Below are 26,297 nucleotides of genomic sequence, written 5' to 3'. Positions count from 1 at the left end.
AGTCAATCATATCTCCAGAAGTCAATCAGATAACTGGGCAAAAGGCCTTCCTGGCCCCACCTATTTCCTAAAAGTATTTGGCTGGTGCCCGAAAAGGCATTGCAAACAACCTGCATTGCACTGTGTCTATAACGTAAAAAATCTGAGAACTCACTCCCTTTTTAAACCTGCTTTATATTTGCAACCATTCAGTTGTTATTCTAGTCCCCGCTACACACCCCGAAGCAAACAAATACAGATAGAACATGACCCCTGGTTCCATTTGGTCACAGTTTTCTCATTCAAGCTCTTAACAGCATCACTTACATAATCTTCGCATGGGCTCGTGTGCTTTTTACCACTGCCATGTAGAGCTGGCCGTCTATTGGAGCAATATCATCCGTGTAGACAGCCTCGCCAGTGGCATGCTTAATCCCAGACTCATGCATGATGGGACGACCCACGGGGTCCCGAGGAGGCTGCTGTGGGTCGACATCCTGCCACAGAAGAAGTCACTTGCTATATAGATAGTTCATACATCATTATGTAGCAGGGTCTTCTGAATACACTTGGCTGCAAAGAAATTTAGGGATGGGCACGAACTGCATTTTTGCTGTTCAGTTTGTGACTGAACCATGAACCCAACCACAAACTGATATGCCGGTTCATAAGCCATCTCAAGTTTAAACCCCTGCTTTCTGCTCCCCGCAAAAAGCTCAGAACCGTTTAAACCAGTGGTTCTCAACTGGGGGTCAGGACCCCTTTGTGGGTTGAACGACCCTTTCACAGGGGTTGCAGCAGGGCAAGGAGCTTGGCCGGGGGGGGGCGCCTCGTGGGGTAGATCAAGATAGAGCGTTTGTCTGTCTGGAGCAGCAGAAAAGAGTGAGATCAGCATGATAGGATAAGAGGCAGAACTGAACTGAGAAACCACAGAAAAAATCAATTTATATACAATCATAAACAATGGATCTTCACGCCATTTGTTAGTTTTGGTTTAATTTTTGTGAAAGAACACTTGCATAATTTTATGGTTGGGGGTCACAGGTCACATGTCTAGCCAAGAGGGGCCAATGAAAATGCTAGAATTAACAATGTCGTTGATGATGAATGGGAGCCTCAGTTTTTTCTGGGGATGAACTGCCTGGTTAACCACTGACCTGATATTCCTGCACGCCCTGTGGGGGATGATCTCGGAACTCGCCCAAGGCACTCAAGGTTTCCTTGGGCAGGTCAGGATACTTGGATGGGTACTGCAGGAAGGAAGACAATTTTGAAATCATTTAATATATGTCCAATATTTTGGCTGCTGATTTTTCCAGAAAAAAATGCTCTTTCAAAAGCAATCGACTTCCTTCTCAAGTCCGGCGCCCCAGTCAGAAAGCCATAAAGTATTCATGTCTCCAAGAAGTTTTTGTTTATGCAGTTGAATAGTTCTGTGCCCTCACTAGTACAAAGTTGTACAAAGGCCAGTATAAGTTACTAGATTTGATGTATCAGGTGGGTAGCTGTGCTGGTCTGCAGTAGAACCGTTAGATTTGAGTCCAGGAGCGTCTTAAAGACCCACAAGATTTCTGGGGCATGAGATGTTGAGAGTCAAAGCTCCCTTGGTCAGACAAATTCTGAGGAAGGGAGCTTTGACTCTTGAAACTTCATATCCCCTAAAACCCACGGTGACTTCTTTGCGCTGGAAGTAATATAGGACAGTTCTCCCACATGGATATAGAAACCACTCGACAGAACAAGTGGGTACAAAAGTGCATGATTTCTGTAACAGGCCTAGAAAAGGAAGGCCCATGAGTGTTTTAGTAGGGAGGTCACTCTTCTCCTCCTGTGGAGTCCTTGTGCTATGCAGATGTGTCCTCTACAGCAGTGGTCCGCGACCTTTCCAAGGCTGCGGACCAGCAGTGTTGGGGTGGGTGATGGTGCGGCTGCGCATCTGTGCCATGTGGAGCCGCAAACGTGCATGTGCAGCACTGCCGCACATGCACGCACACACGCATGCCTGCATGCATGAAACTGCCGCACATGCACGAAACTGCTGTGCATGCGTGTTTGCGGCTGCACATGGCGCAAATGCGCATGCGCGGACCTGCTTCCCTCTCCCCCCCTCCCACAAAATGAAGCTTTCCGGGCCGCAACCTAATCGGCCAGTTTTGCGGCCAATTTGCTTGCGGCCTGGGAAGTTTCTTACTGCGGGGGGGCGGGGAGAGGGAGCTGCGGCCCGGTGCTGGGGCCTTCGTGGCCCGGCACCAGGCCGCAGCCCGGTGGTTAGGGACCACCGCTCTACAGGAGATATACTGCCTGATCAGAAAAAAGCAACGCTGGCTTGCTCTTGTGCCTTTAATTATAGCAGAAGTCCAAAAAGTGAGCATCTCTCACTTAGATATGCAGACCAAGCCAATAATGAAAGTGAAATTTTTTTTACCCTAGTTCCCTGGAAAAGCTAGGACCGGTCATATGTAAAAAGAAATATCTTGTGTGTCCCCTGTGTGTGTGTGTGGGTGTTCCCCATTGCTCAGCTAGGGTGATGGGCCGATGCAACCTGAACATCTACCCCTCCTGCTCTTATTAAGGAATATAAGAAATAGCAAAAAAAAAAAAAATTGTTAGAGGCAAAAACAAAAATAATATTCATTTTATATTCCCATTGGGTATCAATTCTTTTTTCAACAAACACTTCACAAATGGAGGGGAAAATCTCAGGAAAAATGAAAGCAAAACAAAAGTAAAACATTATTTTGTAGAGGTATCTAGTTCAACACGCCATACATTTGGAAAGAAAACTTTATAAGAACAAAATTTCCTCCAAGTGACTTCCTGGATATTTACTGCAAGCCCATGAGGTGGCACAAATTGTTAGGATAGGGCTTGCCCACAGAAAGTTTATCATGGCATGTGGCTGTCAGGATCAGTGCCTGTTCCTGTCATAAGTTGACATGGGCATCTCCATGTTTGTTTGCTTTGCCTTTTGCCTTTCTTTCCCTGGGGCCGCTCTGTAACCCAAGGCCCATATATTATGCTTGCATGCCTGAAATCGAAACTGTTTTGTTGCTTCCTGCTATCTCGGGGAGCTGTGAATTATTTGTCTTTTGAACCTGCCGGCTAGGTCTGCCTTCTGTAACCATAACATCTTATCTTGTCCGGAGATGACCAAGGACGTGCGAGAAGTAACACTATGGTTTATGGCACCTGGTGCCTCCTCTCCCCCTTCCCTGGGAACTTTCAAGTTTTGGGCGGGAGAACACTAATGAAAAGGGGAGGCAAATCTGGGCTCAGGCAGATTTGACTTTCTTAGCTTAGGTGTATGAAGTAACTTCTCACTAAACGCTTTCTTTATTAAAGAAGCTTGTTGTGAGTTCTTGCAACGCTTGATAGTGGCTTGAAGGGACTCAGTGGATACTCTGTGAGATCTGTAAAATATACAAGTAGATATTAGGGATGGACACAAACCAAGAGCCAAAATATGGCATGGGCTTGGCCTAGGTTGGATCTCCTGAACCAATGCTTGAGGTAAGTCCCGAACATTTACCAGACTTTTGTTCTGTTTGGTTCAGCTATTTGGGCCATTTAAACCTAACAGCGGAGCAACATGAGTCCGCAGCTGACCTGTTAGGTTTAAATGGCTGACAGCCATTTCACTGATGGGTTTGGCTTCTCCTTGATTTCAAATGAGAGGAGACAAAAATGGACTGATGAAATGGCTGCTGGCCATATTAGCCTAACAGGTACACCCACCCCACTATTAGGTTGAAATGGTTGCCGGCCAGGTGGGTTCACTCAGCAGCTGTTCATCAGTTTTGTTCTCCCCTGGTTCAAGGGGGAGGAAGCAAAACAGAAGGGCTAAAAATGACTCCCAGCCAGTTAACCCTTCCCAAGATATTCCCTCATTTCCGCCCATCTGTAGCATGCTATAGTCAGGAGTAAGAGGGATCCAGTTCAGGGCATTTTGGGCTCTGTTTGAGGCCACCCTGAGCCAAACCAGATTTTTTAGGTTCATGCCCCAGCCTAGTAGACATGCAAGCACACAGACATACAAGTACACAGACACACCATGTGCTTTAAATCTTGCAGCACTTCCAAATAGAATCTGTAAAAGAAGCTGATGAGCAGAGTTCGTCTGTATTCTACTTTTCCGCCTAATGCTGAAGGTGAGAGTTGAATCTCCTTGAGAATTAGCCGGCAGGCTTCATCCAGCATCTGCTCATTCCACTTTCTGGGAGAGAAAGGATAAGAAAAAAGCATACTTATTTACTAGCAGAGCTAGGCAAAACTCTAATGCAGAAACTAAAGGCCAAACGCCACACTGGATCTCCCAGCATTTTGATTCTTTGTTTCATGCAGTTGCAGGGTCAGAATGGCAGGCGGGGTTTCCCTTGTCTCATCGTACTTTGGTGAAGATATATCTTGAACAAGATTGTGAAAGGAGTAATTTGCCTACTCATAACAAAAGGAATAAGAATCTCTTGTTACTGCCTGAAGACAAACTAAAAATATGGAAAATCCATCTCCTCGTTCTATTTTGCAAACAGCTAGGATTACTCAGCTTTCCTATTAGAAGAAGAAGAAGAATTGGTTCTTATATGTCGCTTTTCTCTACCCGAAGGAGTCACAAAGCAGCTTACAATCTCCTTCCCATTCCTCTCCCCACAACAGACACCCTCTGAGGTAGGTGAGGCTGAAAGAGCCCTGAGATTCCTGCTCGGTAAGAGCAGTTTTATCAGTGCCGTGGCTAGCCCAAGGTCACCCAGCTGGCTGCATGTGGGGGAGCGCAGATTCAAACCCGGCTTGCCAGATTAGAAGTCCGCACTCCTAACCACTACACCAAACTGGCTCTCTTTAGTAAAAAGGGCCATTCGGACAGGATTCGCAGAGGGTGCTTGTACCTTCCTCGTAGCTTCCGAGAGGTGTTTGGGGCACTCACTGTGGTACAGTCAATGCCCCCATATAAAATAGTCAAGTCCTCAATGACATCTGTGCCCGGCTGGAACCGGACTTGCATTGCAGAATTGGTGATTGACATCGCATTCTTCCTCCGGTCAGCCTGTCGGAATGCGGAAACAAATTCATCCTGCCGAGACAAGGAATAATCTGGTCATTTACCCTCTACAGTTGACCCTTGCTTTCATTCAAATAGCCTAAGGGCCATTTTGCATATGAGGAAATGCTTACCTAGAAGGTGCTGCCAAGGTGAAAAGTACTGCAACAAATGAAGATTATTACATTTGATGATAAGCATAAGCAAAGGTTTTGCATAGTGTTTTGCACCTGGTGTACTCTCATTGGAAATATACTACTTACTTCTCTGTCTGTGCACACACAGGAAATATTCTCATGTGCTTCAAGAGACATGTCATCTATATGAGATTTGCGTATTATTTAATACACACACACACTTAAGCATGAAACTCAACATCAAGAAAACAAAGATCATGGCATCCGGCCCTCTCAATTCCTGGCACATAGATGGGGAAGAAATCTGGTAGTGACAGATTTTATTTTCCTGGGCTCCAAGATCACTGCAGATGGGGACTGTAGCAAAGAAATTAAAAGACGCTTGCTCCTGGGGAGGAAAGCTATGGCAAATCTAGACAGCATCCTAAAAAGCAGAGACATCACCCTGCCAACAAAAGTGCATTTAGTCAAGGCTATGGTCTTCCCAGTTGCAATATGTGGCTGTGAAAGTTGGTCCATAAGGAAGGCCAAGCCTCAAAGAATTGAGGCTTTTGAACTCTGGTGCTGGAGAAGACTCTTGCGAGTCCCTTGGACTGCAAGGCGAACAAACCGGTCACTCCTAGAGGAGATCAGCCCTGACTGCTCCTTAGAAGTCCTGAAAATGAAACTCAAATACTTTGGCCACCTCATGAGAAGGAAGGACTCCCTGGAGAAGAGCCTAATGCTGGGAGCGATTGAGGGCAAAAGAAGAAGGGGACGACAGAGAATGAGGTGGCTGGATGGAGCCACTGAAGCAGTCAGTGCGAGCTTAAATGGACTCCAAGGAATGGTAGAGGACAGGAAGGCCTGGAGGATCATTGTCCATGGGATTGCGATGGATCAGACATGACTTCGCAACTAATAACGACAACAACATATATACTAGTAGTAAAGCCCGTTACATTCTGTAATACAATGGGTGCAAGCTCATGGTTTGGTGTGGGTTTAGTGACTCAGTTGGAAGGTGGCACCCCTAAGAAGAGGTCAACAGACACCCTGTAAAGTGGGTGAGGCTGAGAGAGCACTGGTATCACTGCTCGGTCAGAACAGATTAATCAGTGCCCAAGGTCACCCAGCTGGCTGCATGTTCGGGAGTGCAGAATCGAACCTGGCATGCCAGATTAGAACTCCACACTCCTAACCACTACACCAAACTATACACAGTTATCCTACCCAACCACCTTCTGTATCATTGTGCCACTTCTGGGGTTTCTCGAAACCTGAGGAATATTTCAGGTATTTCTCAATGTTAAAAAAGTTGAGAAAGGCTGCCTTAGATGGGCAAATGCTGCATTCTCTGACATGCTGATATTTAATCTCTGCAGAAACTGATTTTTTATTGGAAGTTTGATCCAGGAATTCTTGCAAGACAAAAGGTACCAAAATGGAACACTCACTTTCTTTGAAAACGGTATAAAAATGGAGACGATGACCTCCGAGGGCAAAAGGTCTGCCTCTGGCACCCGTGCAAGGAATTCGCCGTTCAGGTGAATCTGTCTCCTCCCACCTGCCAGAGAAAAGTGTAGCCCTTACAGACCGTCCTCTTTGCAGACATGCAGTTTACACAGCCCATGAAAATTTTAAAAGATATCAGATCGTACGCCTGCAGCAGGATGAGCTTTTCAAAGATCGTATTGCAGTGTATCCAGAAATGGAATCATCCATAGAATCATAGAGTTGGAAGGGCTCTCCAGGGTCATTTAGTCCAACCCCCTTGCACAGTGCAGGAACTCACAACTACCTGCCCACCCACTCACCATCTGTCTACGTTCATAAAATCAGCATTTCTTCCAGATGATTATCTACCCTCTGCTTAAAAACTTCCAAAGAAGGAGAACCCACCACCTCTTGAGGAAGCCTGTTCCACTGAGGAACCGCTCTAACTGTCAAGAACTTCTGGAGGTTTACCCGGAAATTGTTTTGAATTAATTTTAACCCATTGGTTCTGGTCTGACCCTCTGGGGCAACAGAAAACAACTTTGTCCCATCTTCTATATTATAGCCTCAGAAGTATTTGAAGATGGTTATCATACCACCTCTTAGTCGTCTTCTCTCCAGGATAAACAGACCAAACTTTCCTCATACAACTTGGCCTCCAAACCCCTCACCATCTTTGTAGCCCTCCTCTGGACATGCTATTCAATGAGATAACACCTGTACACCCTTAGACTGATGCAGCCTCCCCCCGTCCAGGCATGGGGTCTCACTCGCTCCAGCCAGGTGATCCACCTGAATCACGGTATGGTGAGGATTCCAGGATAAAACCATTCCTTACACAGACATTGTTCCTATTTTTTTTTGGGGGGGGGGTAGCCTTCAATTTTTTGGGTGGGAGTTTTCATGCTTTTCTGAAAACCTGGGTTTTTCCCTAGCACTAAAAAATCCTCACGGCACCTGTGGATAGTCTTGTTGTGTTAATCCACATTTGAGACCCACCCATGACTATTAGTTATATAGATTCTGCACACTCTTTTGTGCCGAAATCAACGTTTATTAACAGACTGTAAGGTCTTTTACCTGTTGACGCCAGATTGAGGATTGCTTTCCCAGCTGCCAGAACGGGGTTCAGATCCCAAGGTGACCCTCTGCTTACAATGTGACCTCCTATGGACTGAATCATAGAATCATAGAGTTGGAAGGGACCTCATGGGTCATCTAGTCCAACCCCCTGCACTATGGGAAACAATCACACTTTTGCTATTAGATCAAGATGGATAGCAGAAGTAGAACAGAGCACCTGAAAGACTAACAACACTTGTGGCAGGGGAGGCGCTTTCGTGAGTCCTTGCTCACTTCTTCAGTAGGAAAGTACCAGAGTCCAGGAGTCATGGCTCACTTCTTTTGACCTGATCCAACATGACTTCTCCTATGTTCTTAGGAGCAGAGGCCCACCAGCAGCTATTAGCCACAAGATATGGGTGGATTGCTATGTCTGGGCCAGTGATGTTCTTTATTCTTGGTGCTTGGGGGCCATAGTAGGAGGGTTTTGGGAGTTCTGGACCCACTGGTAGATCTCCTGCTGGAACTTGCGTTTTGGCAACTATGTGACACAGAGTGTTGGACTGGGTGGACTATCAGCCTGATCCAGCATGGCTTCTCTTATGCTCTTCCCAACTGCTAGGTTAGATTCACACTAAACTGGTGGTTTGCACTGATTACCCCTTTCTGCTTCAGGTTTCACTGATGATAGTCTCCTATCACCCCAGGAGTAACATTTCATGGAGTACACAACAGTGAGAGGGAGGAGGCAAGAATGTTCCAAACTACTCTGGACAGTTTAATCTGGGCCCAACCAACTTTGATAGGACTTCTTGATTTAGCTGGCTTGCCATGTTTGTGGATCAAGGGGCTATTATGCATGTACCAGTTTTCTCCGCACTCAGTTTGCCAGCCCTTTTCAATAGTCCTTTTAAAAAACATTTAAAAAACATTCCCATTTATGCATGTCCTCTGATACCGTGTAGTTTTTTCAGCACCGATTATGTATTTGCAACTGCCTCTATTTTGCTGCAATGTCACCTGACCACAATTCTGGCACATGCTGGTGGCAGGGCCTCATGGGAATTGTAGTTGTTGTTATTATTATTATTATTATTATTATTATTATTATTATTATTATTATTATTATTATTATTATTATTATTATTATTATTATTATATGTGAGAGTCGCCTCTCCTGTATATGTTGAAGGAGATGAGGGAAAACAAATCAGACCATGGTAGGGACAATCAGAGTGGGATCCTCAGAGACAATTGGCCCTGGTTAGATGAAGGGGTATCTCAAATTATTGACTACATTCAAAACAGACCTTCTCCAAAAGGCTGTCCACTTCTCATCAATGCTGTCTTGGCAGAAAGGGACATGAGGTAACATATATTTTGTGAACAGGAGTATTCTGGAAGACCTACAGCCAGATTCCTGATCTGTTCTCCCGCCAGTGTTCTCAGCTGCTTTAACAGAGTGCAGTAAATCTTTGTCTTCTCTGCAGGAAGTTCTGGGATAATATTTAACAGGATATCCCTCAACTGGGCCAAATGGGTTGCAGCACCAATCACAATCCCTGGAATGAAATAACGAACGCAAAAAATAAGTCCGGAAAGAGCCCTGCTGCCTTTTTACTCACAAAAATCCAGCTTTGGAATATTGTGGTTGCCTAGCAACAGCCACTGAGGCAATGGGTTCCTTAAAGCTACAGACACTCATTTTTATCATTTTCAATTTTTTAAAATTGTCCAATGTTGTTGTTTTTAGATTTCACATTTTTCTGCAAGCCTGGAACACTTCAGTTTTGTAGAAAGATATGTCTTGCCCATTCACAGCTCCAGTCACTGTTTTTAAGTATCCCAAGATTTGGCTGCTTTGACTATTTGTTCCACATAATATATTTCTGGTAAGGGCTTGGAGGAGGAGCTGGTCTCATGGCTTAAGTGCCACTCAGTGCTTAACACCCACTTAGGTTGGATGTCCCGCCCCTGAGTGCCTCCTCTGCCAACCAGCCTGCCTGTCTGTCCAGCGGCCAGCCAATCACTCTCCGTCCCCCACCCCTGACCACCCCTTCCTCCTGCCACTTCCCTCCAAGGCTCAGAGGCTGCAGGTCCCTGCTGCATGAGAGCTGCTCCTGCCAGTGACTTCCCTGCCTGGGTACCCCCAGCCTGCAGCCTTTCCAGGTCCTGGTGGGAGGGAGAGGCCATCTACTGAGTTCTTCCATCCCATCCACCCCAATCTAGCATCTGTTGTATTCTTGAATCCAATGGGCTTGACCCCTAGTTAGTATATAAATTATGAAAACAATATATGTGTAATCTCATAATTATTGTTCCATTAACTTCAATTTGACATAATAATCACTAATCAGAACTGCATTGGCAGTACTGGAGCGCCTAAATATTTCTTGTTCTTTCATACATATCGGGTGGAAATACATTAAAGTATCTTTTTAATTAGTTCTTCAGTAACACTTACTGGTCAGCCGAAAATCCAGATCCCATATATTTGCCCCAGTGGCTTCTTACATATATTTGAGACTTACCATTTTGTACTCGGTGGACGACATGCAGCTCTGGAACCCTAGCAGGATGAAGGATGACTGGGTACCAAACACCCAGTTTTTTCACATCAATTCCTAAAGAGATGAAATTGGATTATTAAAAGATAAGAATGGTATTGAACAAAATGGTGGCAGAACCTCAGTCGAATGCCTGGTGGATGGATCAGGTCTTGGTCACATGTTCTAGAACAGTACTAAAGGTTTCCCGAACTCTTAGCAGTACTGGGTATATTTTGACCATCTGTAAACCTGTCAATTAATGACATCTGATATCTGTTTCTCCATCTACTTAATCCCTCAAATTGCAGATGGAGAATCAAATTCTGAATGCTCTGTAGGTTAAAAATTGGTATCACAGGGAGAAGAATGGGATAGCATTTCTCCTTGATGTCTTTGTTTAGTAGTAATAAGGATTTTCTTTTGTACACACAATGAGTGGGGAGTTTTAGAGATTATGAGGCCCTGGACAAAAGTCCAGGAAGGGCTGTCAGAATCTCTGCCAGCGGCCCTACCTTCAGGGCCACCCAAGAGCCAAGCAAGGTGTGGCCTTCACCCTGGGCAATGTGGATGAGTGTTTGCCCCCTTCACCAAACCACATGTGGCCCCATTGAACAGGCTGTCCAAGCCCAAGAGGGGACAAGAGAACAACTTCTGCAGAGCCAGTTGCAGGAGGGGTGCACATGCAAGATGGAGGGGTGCACATGTGGCCATTGAGGTGGCTGCCTGAGCCCCAGAAGAGAACGGCACATCCCCACCACCACCACCTACGTGACCTCCAGAGAAGATGGGCTTGAGTGGTGGTGGAAGTCTGCATTTCCTGTTCATCCCCCCTCTGTTAGGGCAGCAATTGCATTTTGCAACAGGATTTCACTGTGTGAAATTGCAAAATTCACTTTCAAACAGTCCCTGAAGTGGATTGAAAGTGCATTATTCAGCATGTGTGAAAACGCCCTTCCTTTTTCGAAAGAAGAAAGGCTTCCTGTGTTGAAGGAAATCTTTCTCCCTCTGAGGAAAATTTGGTGAATGGGAGCCGTATGAGACAACTTTATAAAAAGGAATCCATCAAGTTGTGCAGGCTCTCTGCTGAGACATCACTGGTCACCTACCTATATTTGTGTTCCCTACAACAAGAGGGGCCTTTGGAAACTTGGCTTTCAGGTCCAGAAGTTCCCGGAGGGTGACAGGAGAAATCCATGTTGTCCTTTCTCCATTGAAAACCAGAGTTCTTCGTTTGATCTGTTCAGCTATCCTCTGTAAGGAAACACATCCTTGTCTGACACTTTTCCCAACTGAAAACCATTCTGTTTAACAAGTAGTCTCTTGCTCAGATTACACATCAAAACAATCAGATACCATGGCATCTTTTAAACCAATCCATATTTTTTCATGATCCACATGGACAAAATCTTTACTGTTATCTTTGTTCTTATCATGATCTAGCAGAGAAAGTTTAATTCTGTGAAGAAATGATTTTTTTTTCCTTTGGAGGTTAGAAATGAGCAATACCTGCACTCTGATTTTTTTAAAGTTTTTTCCTCTCTGGGCAGAGAACAGGCAGGATGGGAGAGATTTCTTTCCTTTCATACAAATGCTAATAGATCTAGCAGGAGAGCTAATGGGTGGGTCACACTCTCCCCTTCTTCAAGCAAGTAACAAAGATTTAGAGGTAGTAAATACAAGAAACACTCCCCTGAGCCAGCCTGAGCTGGTCAACAAATGGAGAAACAGATATGATAAAACCTTCTGGCAGCAAGGTGATTTCTTTGGTGCTGAGTCCATCCGAACAGACAGAATTCATAAACGAGGACTGGAGACAGCAGCCATGGATCCTGAGCTCGCATGGACAACTGAAGTAAGCTTCAAGAGAATGGCAACTCAGTAGAAATCTGCAACTTTCTAGGTTAAGGAGCCTGTCCTAAATTTAAAATCAGATAGGGCATGTATAGAGAGTGGGATAGAGGAACTGTTTTTTTTTTACTCATTTCTTTTGGATCCTTGTTCAATCTTGTGCTCTGCTAAAAATATGCCTGTGAACATTTTTTTTCTAATAAATACTTTTGAACTTTAGATGCTGGTGATGGTTCTCTGTACCACATAGACCCCTACTGTCTCAGATATGCTGTCTTAAGAGCACTATGTAGGAGGCAGTGAGTTGGTAGGTGGCTATTACTCCAGGGTTGCACGAGAAAGTAAACTGTCATCATGGTGACCAGGCACTGGGTAGTAGGAAGGACAAAGGCAAGACCTCAGAACTTGGCAGGGAAGCTGGGCTCTTAGCAGGCAATTCTGTACAAAGGTAATGTGGTGGTAGCGTGAAATAGAAGCCTCTCCAGGTGTTGGGAGCACCTTGGTGTGGGAAGCCTGCAGGCTGGAACAGGCCCATTCTGCCTCGCCATCTAAGACGGCCAAATCTGGACTGAAATTCTATATACCTCTTAAGAATCATTCCTGACAAGCCCAGATAAAAGGATCATTTCCTACCATGAGTTCAGGTGGAAATATATAATCCTGGGTTGGGTCCCTGGGCTTGAAGTCTTCTGGTTGGCAGAGACCTGAACACATCTAATGAGAAAAAATTAAAGTCTAGAATTAGCATACATGGTCAATGGGAAAGATGAATATCTCTTGCCGTACATCACCCGACTCATCCTTTTGTCTCAGTGGGAAGAAAGGTCAATGGGAATCACATTGTGCAGATAATGTAAGTTATGTTTTATTACTTGAATGCAATATGTCCAACCAACTACTAAATATATTGGATCCCGTTTTCTTGCTTGTATCTTAAAACCAGCCTGAATATATTGGATAACGTTTTCTTGCTCATATCTTAAAACCATATCACCCATCCTACATTTTTTTTAAAAATGGTAACCAAAACTTGCCTATTCAAAGGTTTTTCAGCCAAGATTAAAATCAGCCAAGATTAAAATGAGCAGAAATGAATATTTGGGCAAGTTTCTACTAGGGTGTGGGGAATCTATTTTGCATAGCGTCTTCAAAATAAAACACACAATTTAATTAAACCAATCATTTCCACAATTCCTCAAGCAATTAACAAGCTTACGAAGCCTAAAAATACTCTCTCTGTCACAACATGCCTTATTAGAAAATTTTGCAAACTGGCTCTGCTCAATTGTTACAGTACAGTGGCTGGATCCATACTCATGACAGGTTAGAGCTCAAACAAAGGAGACGTGGGAAACAAACTCAACCCAAAATATACTGAGAACATCTCAAGGGTCAAACTACAGCAAATAAAATTTGTATCAAAAGAAATATATTAATTACTAGCTAAAAAGGCTGTTGTCCCCAACTAGTGCTTCTGAAGCTGAGAAAAGGGCCTTTGCAGGCATAGAAGATTATCAAATCCAAGAGAAAAGGATCTGTAGGTGAAGTACAGCTTCAGATCCATTCAAAAACTCAGCAGCACTCACAGAAAAGTATGCGAGTAATGTGCCATCAAACCCCAGCTGACTTATTTATTTATTTGGGGATTTATGTTCTGCCCTGTCTTCGAAAACGTATGGCAACCCCAGCAAGGACTTTCAAGGCAAGCGATTAAGTAGTGGTGGTTTGTCACGACCTTCCTCTGCAGAGTCTTCCTTGGTGGTTTCCCATCCACGTACTGACTCTGTTTAGCTTCCAAGATCTGATGAGATCGGCCTATACTGCACCATTCCACATCCCCCACAGAAGATTACGGATGAAAAAATATGGAAATCAGGAGGCCACAGCTTACCTGATCTCCTCTTTTAGGCTCTGGAGCCAAATCTTCTTCTCTTTCTTCCTCCTTCTCACCTTCTTGATCCAAGCAACACTTTCCACTCCCTGCTAAGGGACAGCCCTTCTGAGGAAAACATTAAAAAAACATAATATGATAGTTACAAATTGCAAGGAATGTATGGTGTGATTTACAGTGCAGTCCTAAATAAAGATACACTATTTTAAACAACTGACTTCAGGCTTTTCCACATTCTCATTTTCCTTACCTATAAGTTCCTGTTTCTTTCAGGGGGAGGGGATCTGTTCCACACCGGTTTTGCTCCCTCTAGTGGTCAATTCAATATCACACAGGTTTGTGTTCAGCATCTCTCCCTGCAGATTTAAACTGCCTGGTTTTTAGGCTGGACATAAACCAATCCCATATCAAATTTACCCCAAGAGGGCGCAAAATACATGTGGGATACACACACACACACACACACACACACACACACACACACACAGAAACTTACAAGGGAGGAAAATGAGAGTATAGAAAGTCCTTCAGTGGATTTAGAAGGGTATAACTTTGCTGAGGACTGCTAAAGTGCATGTTTGGATATTCTCTCTTGCTAATTATGAATTCTTGTACAAGTTTTTCTCTATTTAAAATATACACAATTTAATTTATTGCAAAATGAAACAAATTCAGATTATATAACAAGGAAAGATTAGTATAATTCTGAAAGAATGGATGGTTTCTTGAATTGTCCAACACCTTATCCTGAGTAAAGAAATTCAGGCAATAATATCCCATTTTATAACTGTCAATGTGCTTATTTTCTGTCCTTGCCGTAAGACCTGGCACCTCTTCACTCAAATCCCACTAAGGCCTTTAGCTTGGTTTACTGCTTTATTGTAAACCAGTACAAGACGGTTCCTCCCAGAGTGGCATTATATACATTTAGATAGATAGATAGATAGATAGATAGATAGATAGATAGATAGATAGATAGATAGATAGATAGATAGATAGATAGATAGATAGATAGATAGATAGATAGATAGATAGATAGATAGATAGATAGATAGATAGATAGATAGATTGATTGATTTTCGGCAAGATGGTGGCAGTCAGAGCAATGACTTGTGCCACTCTCTAAGAATGTATCAGGTTCATGTATATTTCAGCCTAGTATGCTTGTATTTGGATTTGTTCCAGGGACAGTCTAATTGTAACTCTTCTTGGAGGACAGATTTATTGTTTTATAGCTCACAGCTATAAACAATTAGCAATGCAGTACAAATTATTAACAATATAATAACACATTTAAGGTTGGAAACAGCCAGGGTCAACAGAAAGGTTAAAGATGAGTCTTCCAGGACTTGGGGGGGAGGGGGCGACCTGCAGATTTGGCGGGCCTGCTCTGAGCCCCGTGCTGAAGACAGGGACTCGGCGGGGAAGGGGGGCGCCTGGGCAGGCTTCAGCGCAGGCCTTGGGGGGCCGGGCCAAGGGGGTGCCCAAGCGTCCTGCACCCACCCACTGCCCACTAGGACCCGCTGTATTTTGGCTACAGTGGGCTTAAATTCTAGTGAACACATAATCTTGGGGTCATAACCGCTTCTACAAATGTCATCCTCTTACTGAATTTCCCACTTAAGGCCACTTTTGACAGTATCAATGAACTGATCAATTAGGGGTCCCCCCCCTCTTACCGGAGAGAAAGCGCTGAAGCTGTCAATTATAGGCCTGTACCCAGTGCAACGGCATAAATTGCCTGGAAGAAAGGATCAGGTGGAGAAAAAGGAAAGAAACAAATATTAAAGGTACATAAGTCATCTGAGCCAGACTTCATCTCTGGACTGTTCAATCTGTGGACATTTCTGAAATTTGAATTCATCACCCAAATTTGCTCCTCAAGGTCAATCTACATATTACAAAGTCTTCACATTTGTTTAGGAATTTGAGGGATTTGTATCACATGCACAACTGAAATTTTGTGAATCCAGTACGCACACCAGCTCCTTTCTGTTTGCAACCCCAGAACACAGGGCAGGGAAGAACTGAGAAGGTGGCCGGGAAACAAGTCATACTCTTAGCCTGCATTGTCCCTGCCCCAGTCGGCCCCAGCCCTGCCCCTCAAAAGATGTGCCAGACAAGTGTGGGCCAGGTAGGCATGTCCCTTGCCATGGAGAACCCCTCTCTTTGGACTAGGATGGCCTTGGCTGGCAAGGAGGCTCCTGGGGGTTGGGTGACTCCAGCAGGGGGCAACCTCTTGGTCATCAGCCAAGTGGGACTCTTCATAATAGACTTAATGGTCAATCCAGCCGATAGACAGAGAAGCCATTGTAGCCTCTTCCCCTGTTGTTTTCACATCCTCCAACAACCCCATGGAGATATGTAAGTAACATGATCTTTTAATATTTTGCTCCTTTGCCAACCATTTTTCCAAAAGCCTTTTTGGAGAAACCTGGCCTACCATCCAGCGCAGCCATTATCTGCTCCATGGTGGGTTCCGGGTGATTCCTTAGCAGAGAATACATCGACATCACCATTCCGGGGGTGCAGAAGCCGCACTGGGAGCCATGGCATTTTGCCAACCTTTTCTGGAAGAGAAATCAGCTCTGCTCAAAAATCGTCTTCAGACTGGTCATCCAGACAGAAGAGTTATCTTCCAGAAGCAAGTTCAAGCCCCACGACATGCTCAGTCCTCCCTATTGTGTCCCTGTGCCCCCCGCTATGTCAGCCCAATTTGCAGCATGTTCCTTGTGTCCACCTTTTCTTTCCTGGTCCTGTTCCCATCATTTTATCTCCATCCTTATGAACATTCCAGGGAATGGTCTGAAGGCACATGCCATAGTCACCTAGCTGAAATAGAGAAGAGCCAGATCTGGATGGATCCAGACTAAAACCATAGCCACCTTGCCGGGAAGTGCAGAATGGGAGGCTTGGTATCTGGGGAGCCCACATGCACACTCTTGAGAAGAAAGGTGAGATGTAATTGAAATAAATATAATACGGTATAAAACTTCACCAGCTAGATTTATGCAGCAGGGACAAGGCCATTCTGGCTAGATACCAGATGTCACTTCAGAACAAGCATTGGTTCCCTTTAGCTCTCACCTGAATGGGATGAAGTTTGGTTTTCGTGTTCCCCACTCCTTCCACGGTGGTTACTGCAGCACCGTACAACGAACACAATGGAAGCAGACAAGAGTTGGCTGGGAAATGTCTTTGGGACGTTAAGGATGAGGATGATACTTAACTGGGTTGTTGATTCCTTTTTGTCATGCTCAGTACAGCTGTTTGGATGATCTCACTAGCAGCCTAGTACAGGGCAAGCCCTACAGCATCAGAATACAAAAAAACCCTCCAGGTTCTGCTGGAAAAACCCCAGGACAAAATGCAGTTGTTGTTCCCCCAGAAGCATGTGACAACAGTGAAGCGCTGTAAGAAGGTACTCATGACTTTCCCAGTCATAACACTTCCTCCATCCCATGTGGATCCAGGAAAGGGGACTGGGATCAAGGGGAAAGTCTAAGGAAAGAGTGCCATGCCCTGTCCCTTAGGGCTGCCAGCTCTGGGTTGGGAAATGCCTGAGGATGGCAGGTTTGGGGAGGGGAAGGACTTCAGTTGGGCATAATGCCGTAGAGTCCATCTTTCAAAGCACTCATTTTTTCCATGTTGCCTGGAAACCAGTCTCTACCTACTACCCCTGCTTATATCAAAATGCCAAGGTTGTGGGTTGGGAAGCAAAATTGATTTTTTTGCTTGAGGTAATAACTTAGAGAATTTCAGAGTTTGTAACATTGGACTGCAATAGAACAGCCAAATTTGAGTTCAGGAGCAAGAATTTTGGGGTATGGACTTTGGGGTATGGGCTTTTGGAGAACCAGTGTGGTATAATGGTAAAGAGCGGCAGACTCTAATCTGGAGAACCGGGTTTGATTCCCCACTCCTCCTCCACGTGCAGCCAGCTGGGTGACTTTGGGTCTGTCACAGTTCTCTCAGAATTCTCTGAGCCTGACTTGTCTCACATGGTGTCTCTTGTGAGAAGAAGAAAGGAAGGGGATTGCCAGCTGCTCTGAGACTCCTTTGGTGAGTGAAAAGCAGGGTATAAAAATCAACTCCAAGGAAGTATCTAATGAAGGGAAAACTGACTCTTGAAAGCTCATATTCCCAAATTCTTGCTGATCCTTAAGATGCTACTGGACTTAAATTGAGTCTGAGTCAAACACTTATGGTCATCGCAGCAAAACCTGGCCCTCACAAAGATCCCTTAACTTCTTCACTGCCAGTAACACTTCTAACTCCATTTTACCCTCGGACTCTGGCCCCTCCTCATCTCATGTTCCCCTCATCCATAAAGGGGTCAGTGCTGCTGTGCAGGTCAAAGCAAATCAAAAGACAAGACAACAGCCTCCAATTTTGGTGCAAACCTTTTCTTGCCCTTCTGTGAATTCTCAGCTATGGGTGGACATGAATGGTCAGATGAACTAAAGCTCATCATGAATCTTGGCTGGTTTGTGGTTCATGTTCACAAGCTTCAGTACCACCATGGACTTCCATGAATTTTGATTTAGTTCATGGTGGTTAGTGAAGAATAAAAAGGAGCAGTTTACCCCTGCTTTCTGCTCCTCATGGCTTTTTGCCACTCAGATGTTGGCTCCCAGCTCCCAGTTCAATTCCAGATTAAGCTTAAAGTTTAATCACCTTTAAGGCCATATGCGGTCTGGGCCCAGTGCATCTGAGAGACCGCCTCCCTGCCGATACCCCCAGAAAAACTCTACGCTCCGCCACCTCCAACTGGCTACGGATCCATGGGCCTAAAAAGGCATGTTGGACCTCAACAAGGGCCAGGGCCTTTTCAGTCCTGGCTCTCACTCGGTAGAATGAGCTCCTCAAAGAGATCAGGGCCTTGCCGGAACTTCCACAATTCCACAGGGCCTGCAGAAAGGAGCTCTTCCACCAGGCATTTGGTGGGGCCGACTGACCTATAACATCTACAGGTTCCCCTCCCCCCCCCGCCCCAGACTGAGAGATCGAACCTGCTGAAGGAGTGTCAAAGCTACTGTTTAAGTGCTGTTCTAGTTGTTCTAGTTGGTTTTTTGTTGTTATTGTTATACTGTTATATTGATTTTGATAGTGTTCTATGTAAATGTTCCAAGATATTTTATGTCAACCGGCATGAACCGTAGGGAATGGCGGTATAAAAATCTAAACAAAAAAACAAACAAACAAATAAAGATATTTAAATGGCTTGCAGCCGTTTAAACCCTGCTTTCTGCTCCCCACAAATAGCTGTGGGGAGCAGAAATAATTTTAAACTTTAAATGGCTGACAAATCAATATGAATCGGGTTAGTTCACAAACCAACCTACTGGTTCATATGGGTTCATCGTTTGGTTCATGGTCTAACCACAAACTGAACTGCAAAAATGCAATTTGTTCCCATTCCTATTCTCAGCTTGCAGAAGAAGTGCAGTTCCCAGGATTCTTTGCAGATGAGCCATGTCAATTAAAATAGTCAAAACCAACACAATCCCAGCATTTTTATTTCCCATGTTTAAAAGGATACCGTATCTTCTTAGAGTCTGGGTTGTACGTGGAGACCATGACAGTGCAGGCTCCACAGCCTCCGATTCCACAGCCATACTTGGTTCCTGTGAGGCGAACTGATTAAGCATGACACCGTTAAGGAAAACAAAGGAAATAGAAGAGCACCACAAAGATACCTGCATAGGGGCCTCTGGTAGGGCTGCTATCCTCCAGGTAGGGCTTGAAGTTCTCCTGGAATTATAACTGATCTCCAGCCAACTGTGATCAGTTCCCCTGGAAGGCTCTATAGGAGCCTTTCTTTGTCCTTGATCCAGAAATTGTACTTGATGCAGAATGCAACAGCTAGGGTCCTCATAGGAACACCTTGGGAAACCCATATCCAGCTGGTGGTGTGGAAGCTGCATTGGTTGCCAGTTGTGGCCCAGATCAAAGTCAAGGTTTTGGTGCTAACCTTTGAGGACTGGGACCCACATTCCTGCGGGACTGCCTATTACCTTATGCCCCCCACAGGACTTTGCCCTCTGCAGGTACTAATATGTTGATGATTCCTGGCACACAGGGAAGTTTGCCTAGGCCCATTCCGCATACATAGGATAATGCACTTTGCATGTACTTTGGCAGCTGGATTTTCCTGTGCGGAACAGGAAACACTACTTCTAAAGTGCATTGAAAGTGCATTATCTATTGTGTGCAGAATAGGCCCTGGTCTCAACCAGAGCCAGGGCCTTTTTGATGGTAGAATGAGCTCCCAGAAGATCTAATGGCTCTACAAGAGCTTTCGTGGTTCTGCAGGGCCTGCAAGATGGAACTCTTCTGCCAGGTCTTTGGTTGAAACAGAAAACAGAACCTATCCCGGGCTATATTAAACAATTCCACAATAAATACAAATAAACGTTTCTTATCTCTTCTTATATATTTATGTGTATAAGCACAACCAGAACGGCCTCTAGATTAAACCATTTTCAATTTTGTTTTCCTCAGTGGTTGTCCTTCTTTAAATTATATTATATATATATGTGGCCTTTGGCTCTCAGGTTTGGGGAGGTCTGTTCAAAAGACTCTTTGGTTGAGGCTGGGGCATAGAAGATCGAGGGGCCCCTCCACATATAAGAACTGTATACAAGATCAACAGATTTAAGATCTATCTGTATTGGACATAGTCGGCACCCTTGTGTACCTATGTCCTGAGACATTGAGGAGCAGGGGGTTGAGGGAGAGGGAGGGTACATATGGAAGGGGTTTATTTCTCACTGCCAGCGTAGGTTGTTTAGTGTTTTTAACATTTTAATGGAAGTGAGGTTTTACTTTTTCGTAACCTGCCATGAGACGTTTCCCGAGAGTGGCAGGTAAGAAATCGAATGAATGAATGAATAAATGAATGAATGAATGAATCAATGAATGATTTCAGAAGGTAGACTCTACAGAAACACATCTCTGCTGAGTTCCCAGGTTGACATATCCCTATTTGGGATATGTCTCATTCTTAGTGGGTTCAACTGGAACAAGTATCTCTGGCCAGCCAGGAGTCCACTTTTGGGCTTGGGTCTCAGTGGTCGGCCAGTCATATGAATTTTGAAATTGGCCCTGTTGAAGTGAACTTCCTTTATATGAATTAAAAGCGAAACATTTCACTTTGTTGTTTCGATTATGGATTTTTATGCAATGCAAAAGGGGAAAAAATATCAAAGGATACGGTTCTTTCTCAGGTAATTTACCAATAGTTCCTCAGGATCAGCACATCTTTCAATTACCTGTGTTAGAAATGAAAGCAATAGATAATCATAATACACCATACTATACGGGAAAGGCAAATAACTATCACATGCTAGTTTTCTTCAGCTCATTTTATTTATTTATTCAGATTTCTATACCGCCCTCCCCAAAGGCTCAGAGCGACTTACATATAACTGAAACTATACATGAAACCATACATATAATAACATTAATATTATTAATTGATAAACCGGTGACAGTATAACGTAACAGTATATCATGACATAAACAGTGGTAACTCGAACAGGTCCAGGAGTCTTAGTGGTTTTTTGGGGGAGGGGGGGCAGAGGCCCTGCAGATGTTGGTTGGTTGGCCTGGCCTCAGCCAAATGCCTGGTGGAAGAGCTCCCTTTTGCAGGCCCTGCGGGACTGTTTTAGTTCCGTCAGGGCCCTGATCTCCTCTGGGAGCTCGTTCCACCATGTGGGGGCCGGGACAGAGAATGCTCTGGCCCTGGTTGAGGCCAGGCAAACTTCTTTTGGGCCACGGACCAGTAGCCGGTTGGTGGCGGCGGAGTGTAAAGCTCTTTTGGCGGCATAGGCAGGGAGGCGGTCCCTCAGGTACACTGGGCCCTGACCGTGTATGGCCTTGAAGGTAACTGCCAGAATCTTTAACCTGATCCGGAATTCAACGGGCAACCATTGCAATTGATGTAGTATGAGCCGAATGTGGGATCTCCACAGTGTCGCTGTGAGGATCCTGGCCGCTGCATTTTGGACCAGCTGTAGTTTCCGGGTCAAGGCTAACACAGGTTTACCCAGCTCTGCTTCCTGACCATTTTCTGCATGATCACACCACTTGGGGGTTTCTCAATGTTTCAGGGGGTTCCGTTGAGAAAGGCTGCTCCAAGCTGAAGAGTGCTAACCTCTTTAACCTTTCTTCATTGGGAAGGGGTTCCATCCCCTCAATCATTTTAGTTGTTCTATTCTTCACCGTTTTCAATGCTATACTATCTTTCTTGAAGTATGGTGACGAGAACTGTATAAAGTTTGACCCAATAGGCTGCTTTTATTTTATTTTATTTTATTTTATTAAGAAAATAAATGGAGTAGCAATTGCTGCTGTACAATAGCTGTGCAGGACTTAAAAAAAACCCAATGAGTAACTGAACAGAAAATGTGTAATACATGTATGGGGGGGGGTGCAGTGCAATGTAAAGCAACAGTTGCATAAAATTTGTAATTATGTGTGCTTTAATGATCCTTCTCCACATCAGTGCTTTTAAATTCCCAGGTATGACCATTTTCTTCCATTCTATGAAGAGTTCTAAATGTCACCAAAAGTGTCACAGAACAGAAAACAAGTACAAGTAAGGAAACTGCACAGGTGCGTTTGGTTAGTGCTGTAAGTTAAGTGTCCAATCATGTACCACTGTGCAGATCCAAATTTTCATTAAAATAACACTGGCAAGTCTTCTTGGAGGGTTTTCAATTTTGCCCCATCAGTGCTTTTTACAGTAAATTAAAACAAAAATAAACTCAGTTACCCAGCTTCTTCCCCAGGGCTATTCTGCTTGCACAAGGTAGATGTGGGAGGGCAAAAAAGAATTTCCCACAGATGACTCACTCTGGAATAAAACCAAAAGATGACTCTGGGAAAGACCAAAAGATCACTCAGCGTCCAGCAGCTAAGAAGCAGCCTTGCTCTGCGTAACGATAATCTATGTTTATTTTTGACTGTAGTCAGGAACCTAATTAAACTCTTATTTCCAGTTACTAATTACTGTTTGTACATTAAAGTTTGAGTCCAGTGGCACCTTTAAGATCAACCAAATTTTATTCAAGGTATAAACTTTCATGTAAATGCACACTTCTTCAGATACCAGGATGTTTGAATTGGTTGAATTGTCTGTTGAATCCAGACAGATAAAATTGTGGTGAACACAACATTACTGACAACTGTCTCAAAATAAACAGTAAAAGAAAAAGGGGTCATTCTATTCCACTATTTTTTGCTGAATGAAATTCTTCCGAAATATAGCCCTTAGCACACAGGTTTGTTATTAATGGCTTTTACTGTTTGTATAAAATGATGACTCATCGTGCCAGCAATTGGCAGAGGAAAGGCTGACAAGGCTTACAAATGTTTTTTTTTATATTATACTAGACTAGATAATAAGCCCGCTGTAGGCAAAATACAGCGGGCGCTAGTGGGGTGGGTGGATGGACGGATGGAACACCTCCTAGACAAAGAGTGGCCAGAATTGTCTGTGTTTGGTAGGGCAGGTTGGCTGGCTCTGAACACCTGCATGAGCAGGGAAGAGGGAGAGAAAGAGGCAGATAGGAGAGAGAGAGGAAGGAAGGAAGGAAGGAAGGAAGGAAGGAAGGAAGGAAGGAAGGAAGTGAATGCTGGGAGGAAGACAGGCAGGAAAGCAGACAGGTAGGTGCCATGTAAGTGGACGGGGCAGGGGTGGAAGGGAGGGGGGCAGGGCCCACTGGGGGAGGGGTAAGTAGCGATGGGTGGGTAAGAGTGGGGTTGAGAAGGGTGGGTGACTGGGTGAGAAAGCGGTGGCGTTTGGGGATAGGGGGGCTTGGGAGATCGCGCAGGAAAGCGGCGGCGATTGTGTTTGGGGAGGGGGCCTTGGAAGGTGCAGGCCAGGGGGAAAGGAGGTTGGGGGGACAAAGGCGAAGGGTCCAGTAGGCGGGTTGAGCCCCCCACCCACCCCCATCCTCCATGGGCCGCATGGCATGGTAGGTCGGGGGGCACCTACCTGCCTTGTCAGCGGCCAGGCAGGCCAGGCTTGGGGGTGGGCGGGTCGGGAGGCGGGCTGACAAGCAGAGGGCCCAATTGGCTGGCGCTTCACGCCAGCAGATTGGGCCCTTCGCTTGTAAGTCCAGGGCCCAGGGGCCAATCGTTGGCTCTCCCAATTGCGGACCAAGCCCTCCCCCACAGCCCTTAGCATTTTATTTATACTGCTCCCGTGGAGCGGTGTAAAGATTCCCTGACCCAAACCAAAATACAACAGATTCACATAGCCATTTTCAACTAAGTTCCCATTCAGGAAGATCAAATTTGAAAAAATGAGTGCGTACTTTCCCCCCTTCTGGTCTAAGCCTTCGCAACCAAATATTTGTTTATTCCAGAAGAGAGGGGAAAAGGGAAAAGAAATGAGCAGCCATGTCAGTTCTGGATTTCATATAGGATCATAGAGTTGAAAGGTACCTCCAGGTACCTCCAGTCCAACCCCCTGCAGAATGCAGGAAAGTCACAAATCTGGAAAATCAGTGCATACTCCCCCTCCTTCTGGTCTAAGCATTCACAACCGAAAATTCCTTTATTTCACCAGAGAGGGGTGAAAGGATAAAAATACTTGAGCGGCCATGTCAGATCTGGATTTCATATATAATCATAGAGTTGGAAGGTGCCTCCAGGGTCACCTAATCCAGCCCCCTCCAGAATGTAAGAAATTCACAACTTCTTGCCTACCACTGTGCCCTGTCCCACACTTGTCTGGCCAAGATGATGCCCCCCCCCCATGTGTCCTGCCTTTTAAAAAGGAGTTTGGGATTTAATTACTTTTTCTCCCCTCTTGATCATTTGCCAGTTGAAGGCATTGAGCCATAGAGCTGCCAGTTCCCCTGTGGCCACCGTCAGGGGTTCAAGGGGTAGGTGGCTAGCACCAGGATGGAAAACTCCTGGAGATTTGAGGATGGAGCCTGGGGAGGACAGGGACCTCGGTGGGCTATAATCTGATCGATTCCATCTTTCAGAGCATCTAGTTTCTCCAGGAAAGCTTATCTCTGTAGTCAGGAGATGAGCTGCAAATCTAGGGGATTCCCTCCTTAGTTTATAGCAAACTCCTACATTATTTTTGATGGAGTCTTATGTTTATCGATTAGCACATCAGATAAACTGTATTTAAAACTAACAGAGTTTTAAAAAATCAGTCTAACATTACTAGATACTCTATTCTTATCCATTTTTTATGAGACCTGGGTGTTCAAACATGTGAGGAAGTGGTTTTTGGTTTTTTTGCCAAGATATATAACAACACAGGCTTTATTTGCCTGTGAATAACAACAGCTCAATTGCACGGCAATCTCAGCTGGTGAAAAAGGACACGCAAATGTGTCCAATGCTACAGAAGATGTGTTCACGTGGAATTGGTTTGAAATATCCGCCTTAAGAGTTAAGCCCTTATCCCTGCATCACTAGTTGACCTCACAAAAAGTTTGCAGCGATTCTTCCACACTAAAAAAGGGAAAACAGCAAACCACAAGATAAAATCAGTTAATCCTTACCTTTCTGCCGTTCACAAAAAAGATGAACTCATCTGAAGGTCGGGAACCAGCCATTCTGTTACAAAAAAAGCCCACTGGAAAGCTGTCCAAAAAGCTCTCAAGCAAGTCAAAGTCTGTTCCCAGCACAATTTAATTATTGTTCTTAAAGAACTATGATGAAAAATGAAAACAGAGGGGAGGAGCCTAGGTGGAATGAGCCAGGACACCTCTACGTAATGACATCAATTTTACTTCAACGGTATGGGGAAAAAAGAAAAACTTGGCTTGGAGGGAATTCTTAGTTGGAAGTGACTAATGTTCCTATATCTGAGATGCATTAAAAATAAATTTTAAATGAAAGCCCACAGACCAAAAGTCCTTTGGTTCTCATCCTTTGGTTTGTCCTTTGACTTTCATCCTTTGGCTTGTGCTAAGGGGTAGTCAAACTGCAGCCCTCCAGATGTCCATGGACTACAATTCCCAGGAGTCCCTTGCCAGCGAATGCTGGCAGGGGCTCCTGGGAATTGTAGTCCATGGACATCTGGAGGGCCGCAGATTGACTACCCCTGTAAGGCTTGTTTATCTGCCTAGGAGGAGCCTTACCGTTCAGTGGTCCATAGTCCCCACAGCCCAGAAGCAACAGTGGGGAATGGGGTCTGCAATCAGTCCCAGGCAAATAAACCTTGCTCAATGAGTGACAGACCAGACAAAAGACCAGACACAAGACCCAAATGAACCCAGACAAATCCACCACTCTCCAACAGGCTAAACGCTCATACTCAAAGCAACCTCAGTAATGTTCCCCAA

At 44.7% G+C, this 26,297-nt stretch overlaps 1 protein-coding gene across 1 annotated transcript in view; it reads right to left on the bottom strand.

Annotated features, from left to right (window-relative positions):
* LOC143828621 (aldehyde oxidase 3-like) overlaps window positions 1-25,565 on the bottom strand; it is a 60,797-nt gene extending 35,232 nt beyond the window's left edge. Inside the window, exons 1-17 of the mRNA XM_077318909.1 lie at window positions 25,512-25,565; window positions 21,194-21,251; window positions 19,520-19,616; window positions 17,065-17,173; window positions 16,421-16,547; window positions 15,657-15,718; window positions 13,978-14,085; window positions 12,720-12,800; window positions 11,345-11,489; window positions 10,221-10,313; window positions 9,100-9,251; window positions 7,708-7,801; window positions 6,588-6,697; window positions 4,863-5,047; window positions 4,030-4,192; window positions 1,137-1,229; window positions 307-476 (exon numbers count right to left, since the gene is read on the bottom strand). Coding sequence (XP_077175024.1) covers window positions 307-476; window positions 1,137-1,229; window positions 4,030-4,192; window positions 4,863-5,047; window positions 6,588-6,697; window positions 7,708-7,801; window positions 9,100-9,251; window positions 10,221-10,313; window positions 11,345-11,489; window positions 12,720-12,800; window positions 13,978-14,085; window positions 15,657-15,718; window positions 16,421-16,547; window positions 17,065-17,173; window positions 19,520-19,616; window positions 21,194-21,251; window positions 25,512-25,565 — 1,901 coding nt within the window. The remainder of the gene's footprint in view (window positions 1-306; window positions 477-1,136; window positions 1,230-4,029; window positions 4,193-4,862; window positions 5,048-6,587; window positions 6,698-7,707; window positions 7,802-9,099; window positions 9,252-10,220; window positions 10,314-11,344; window positions 11,490-12,719; window positions 12,801-13,977; window positions 14,086-15,656; window positions 15,719-16,420; window positions 16,548-17,064; window positions 17,174-19,519; window positions 19,617-21,193; window positions 21,252-25,511) is intronic.
* Window positions 25,566-26,297: the final 732 nt, after the last annotated feature.

The sequence above is a fragment of the Paroedura picta genome, chromosome 2 (assembly GCF_049243985.1).
Source record: "Paroedura picta isolate Pp20150507F chromosome 2, Ppicta_v3.0, whole genome shotgun sequence".
Lineage (NCBI taxonomy): Eukaryota > Metazoa > Chordata > Lepidosauria > Squamata > Gekkonidae > Paroedura > Paroedura picta.
This window is presented reverse-complemented; position numbering and strand designations above follow the sequence as displayed.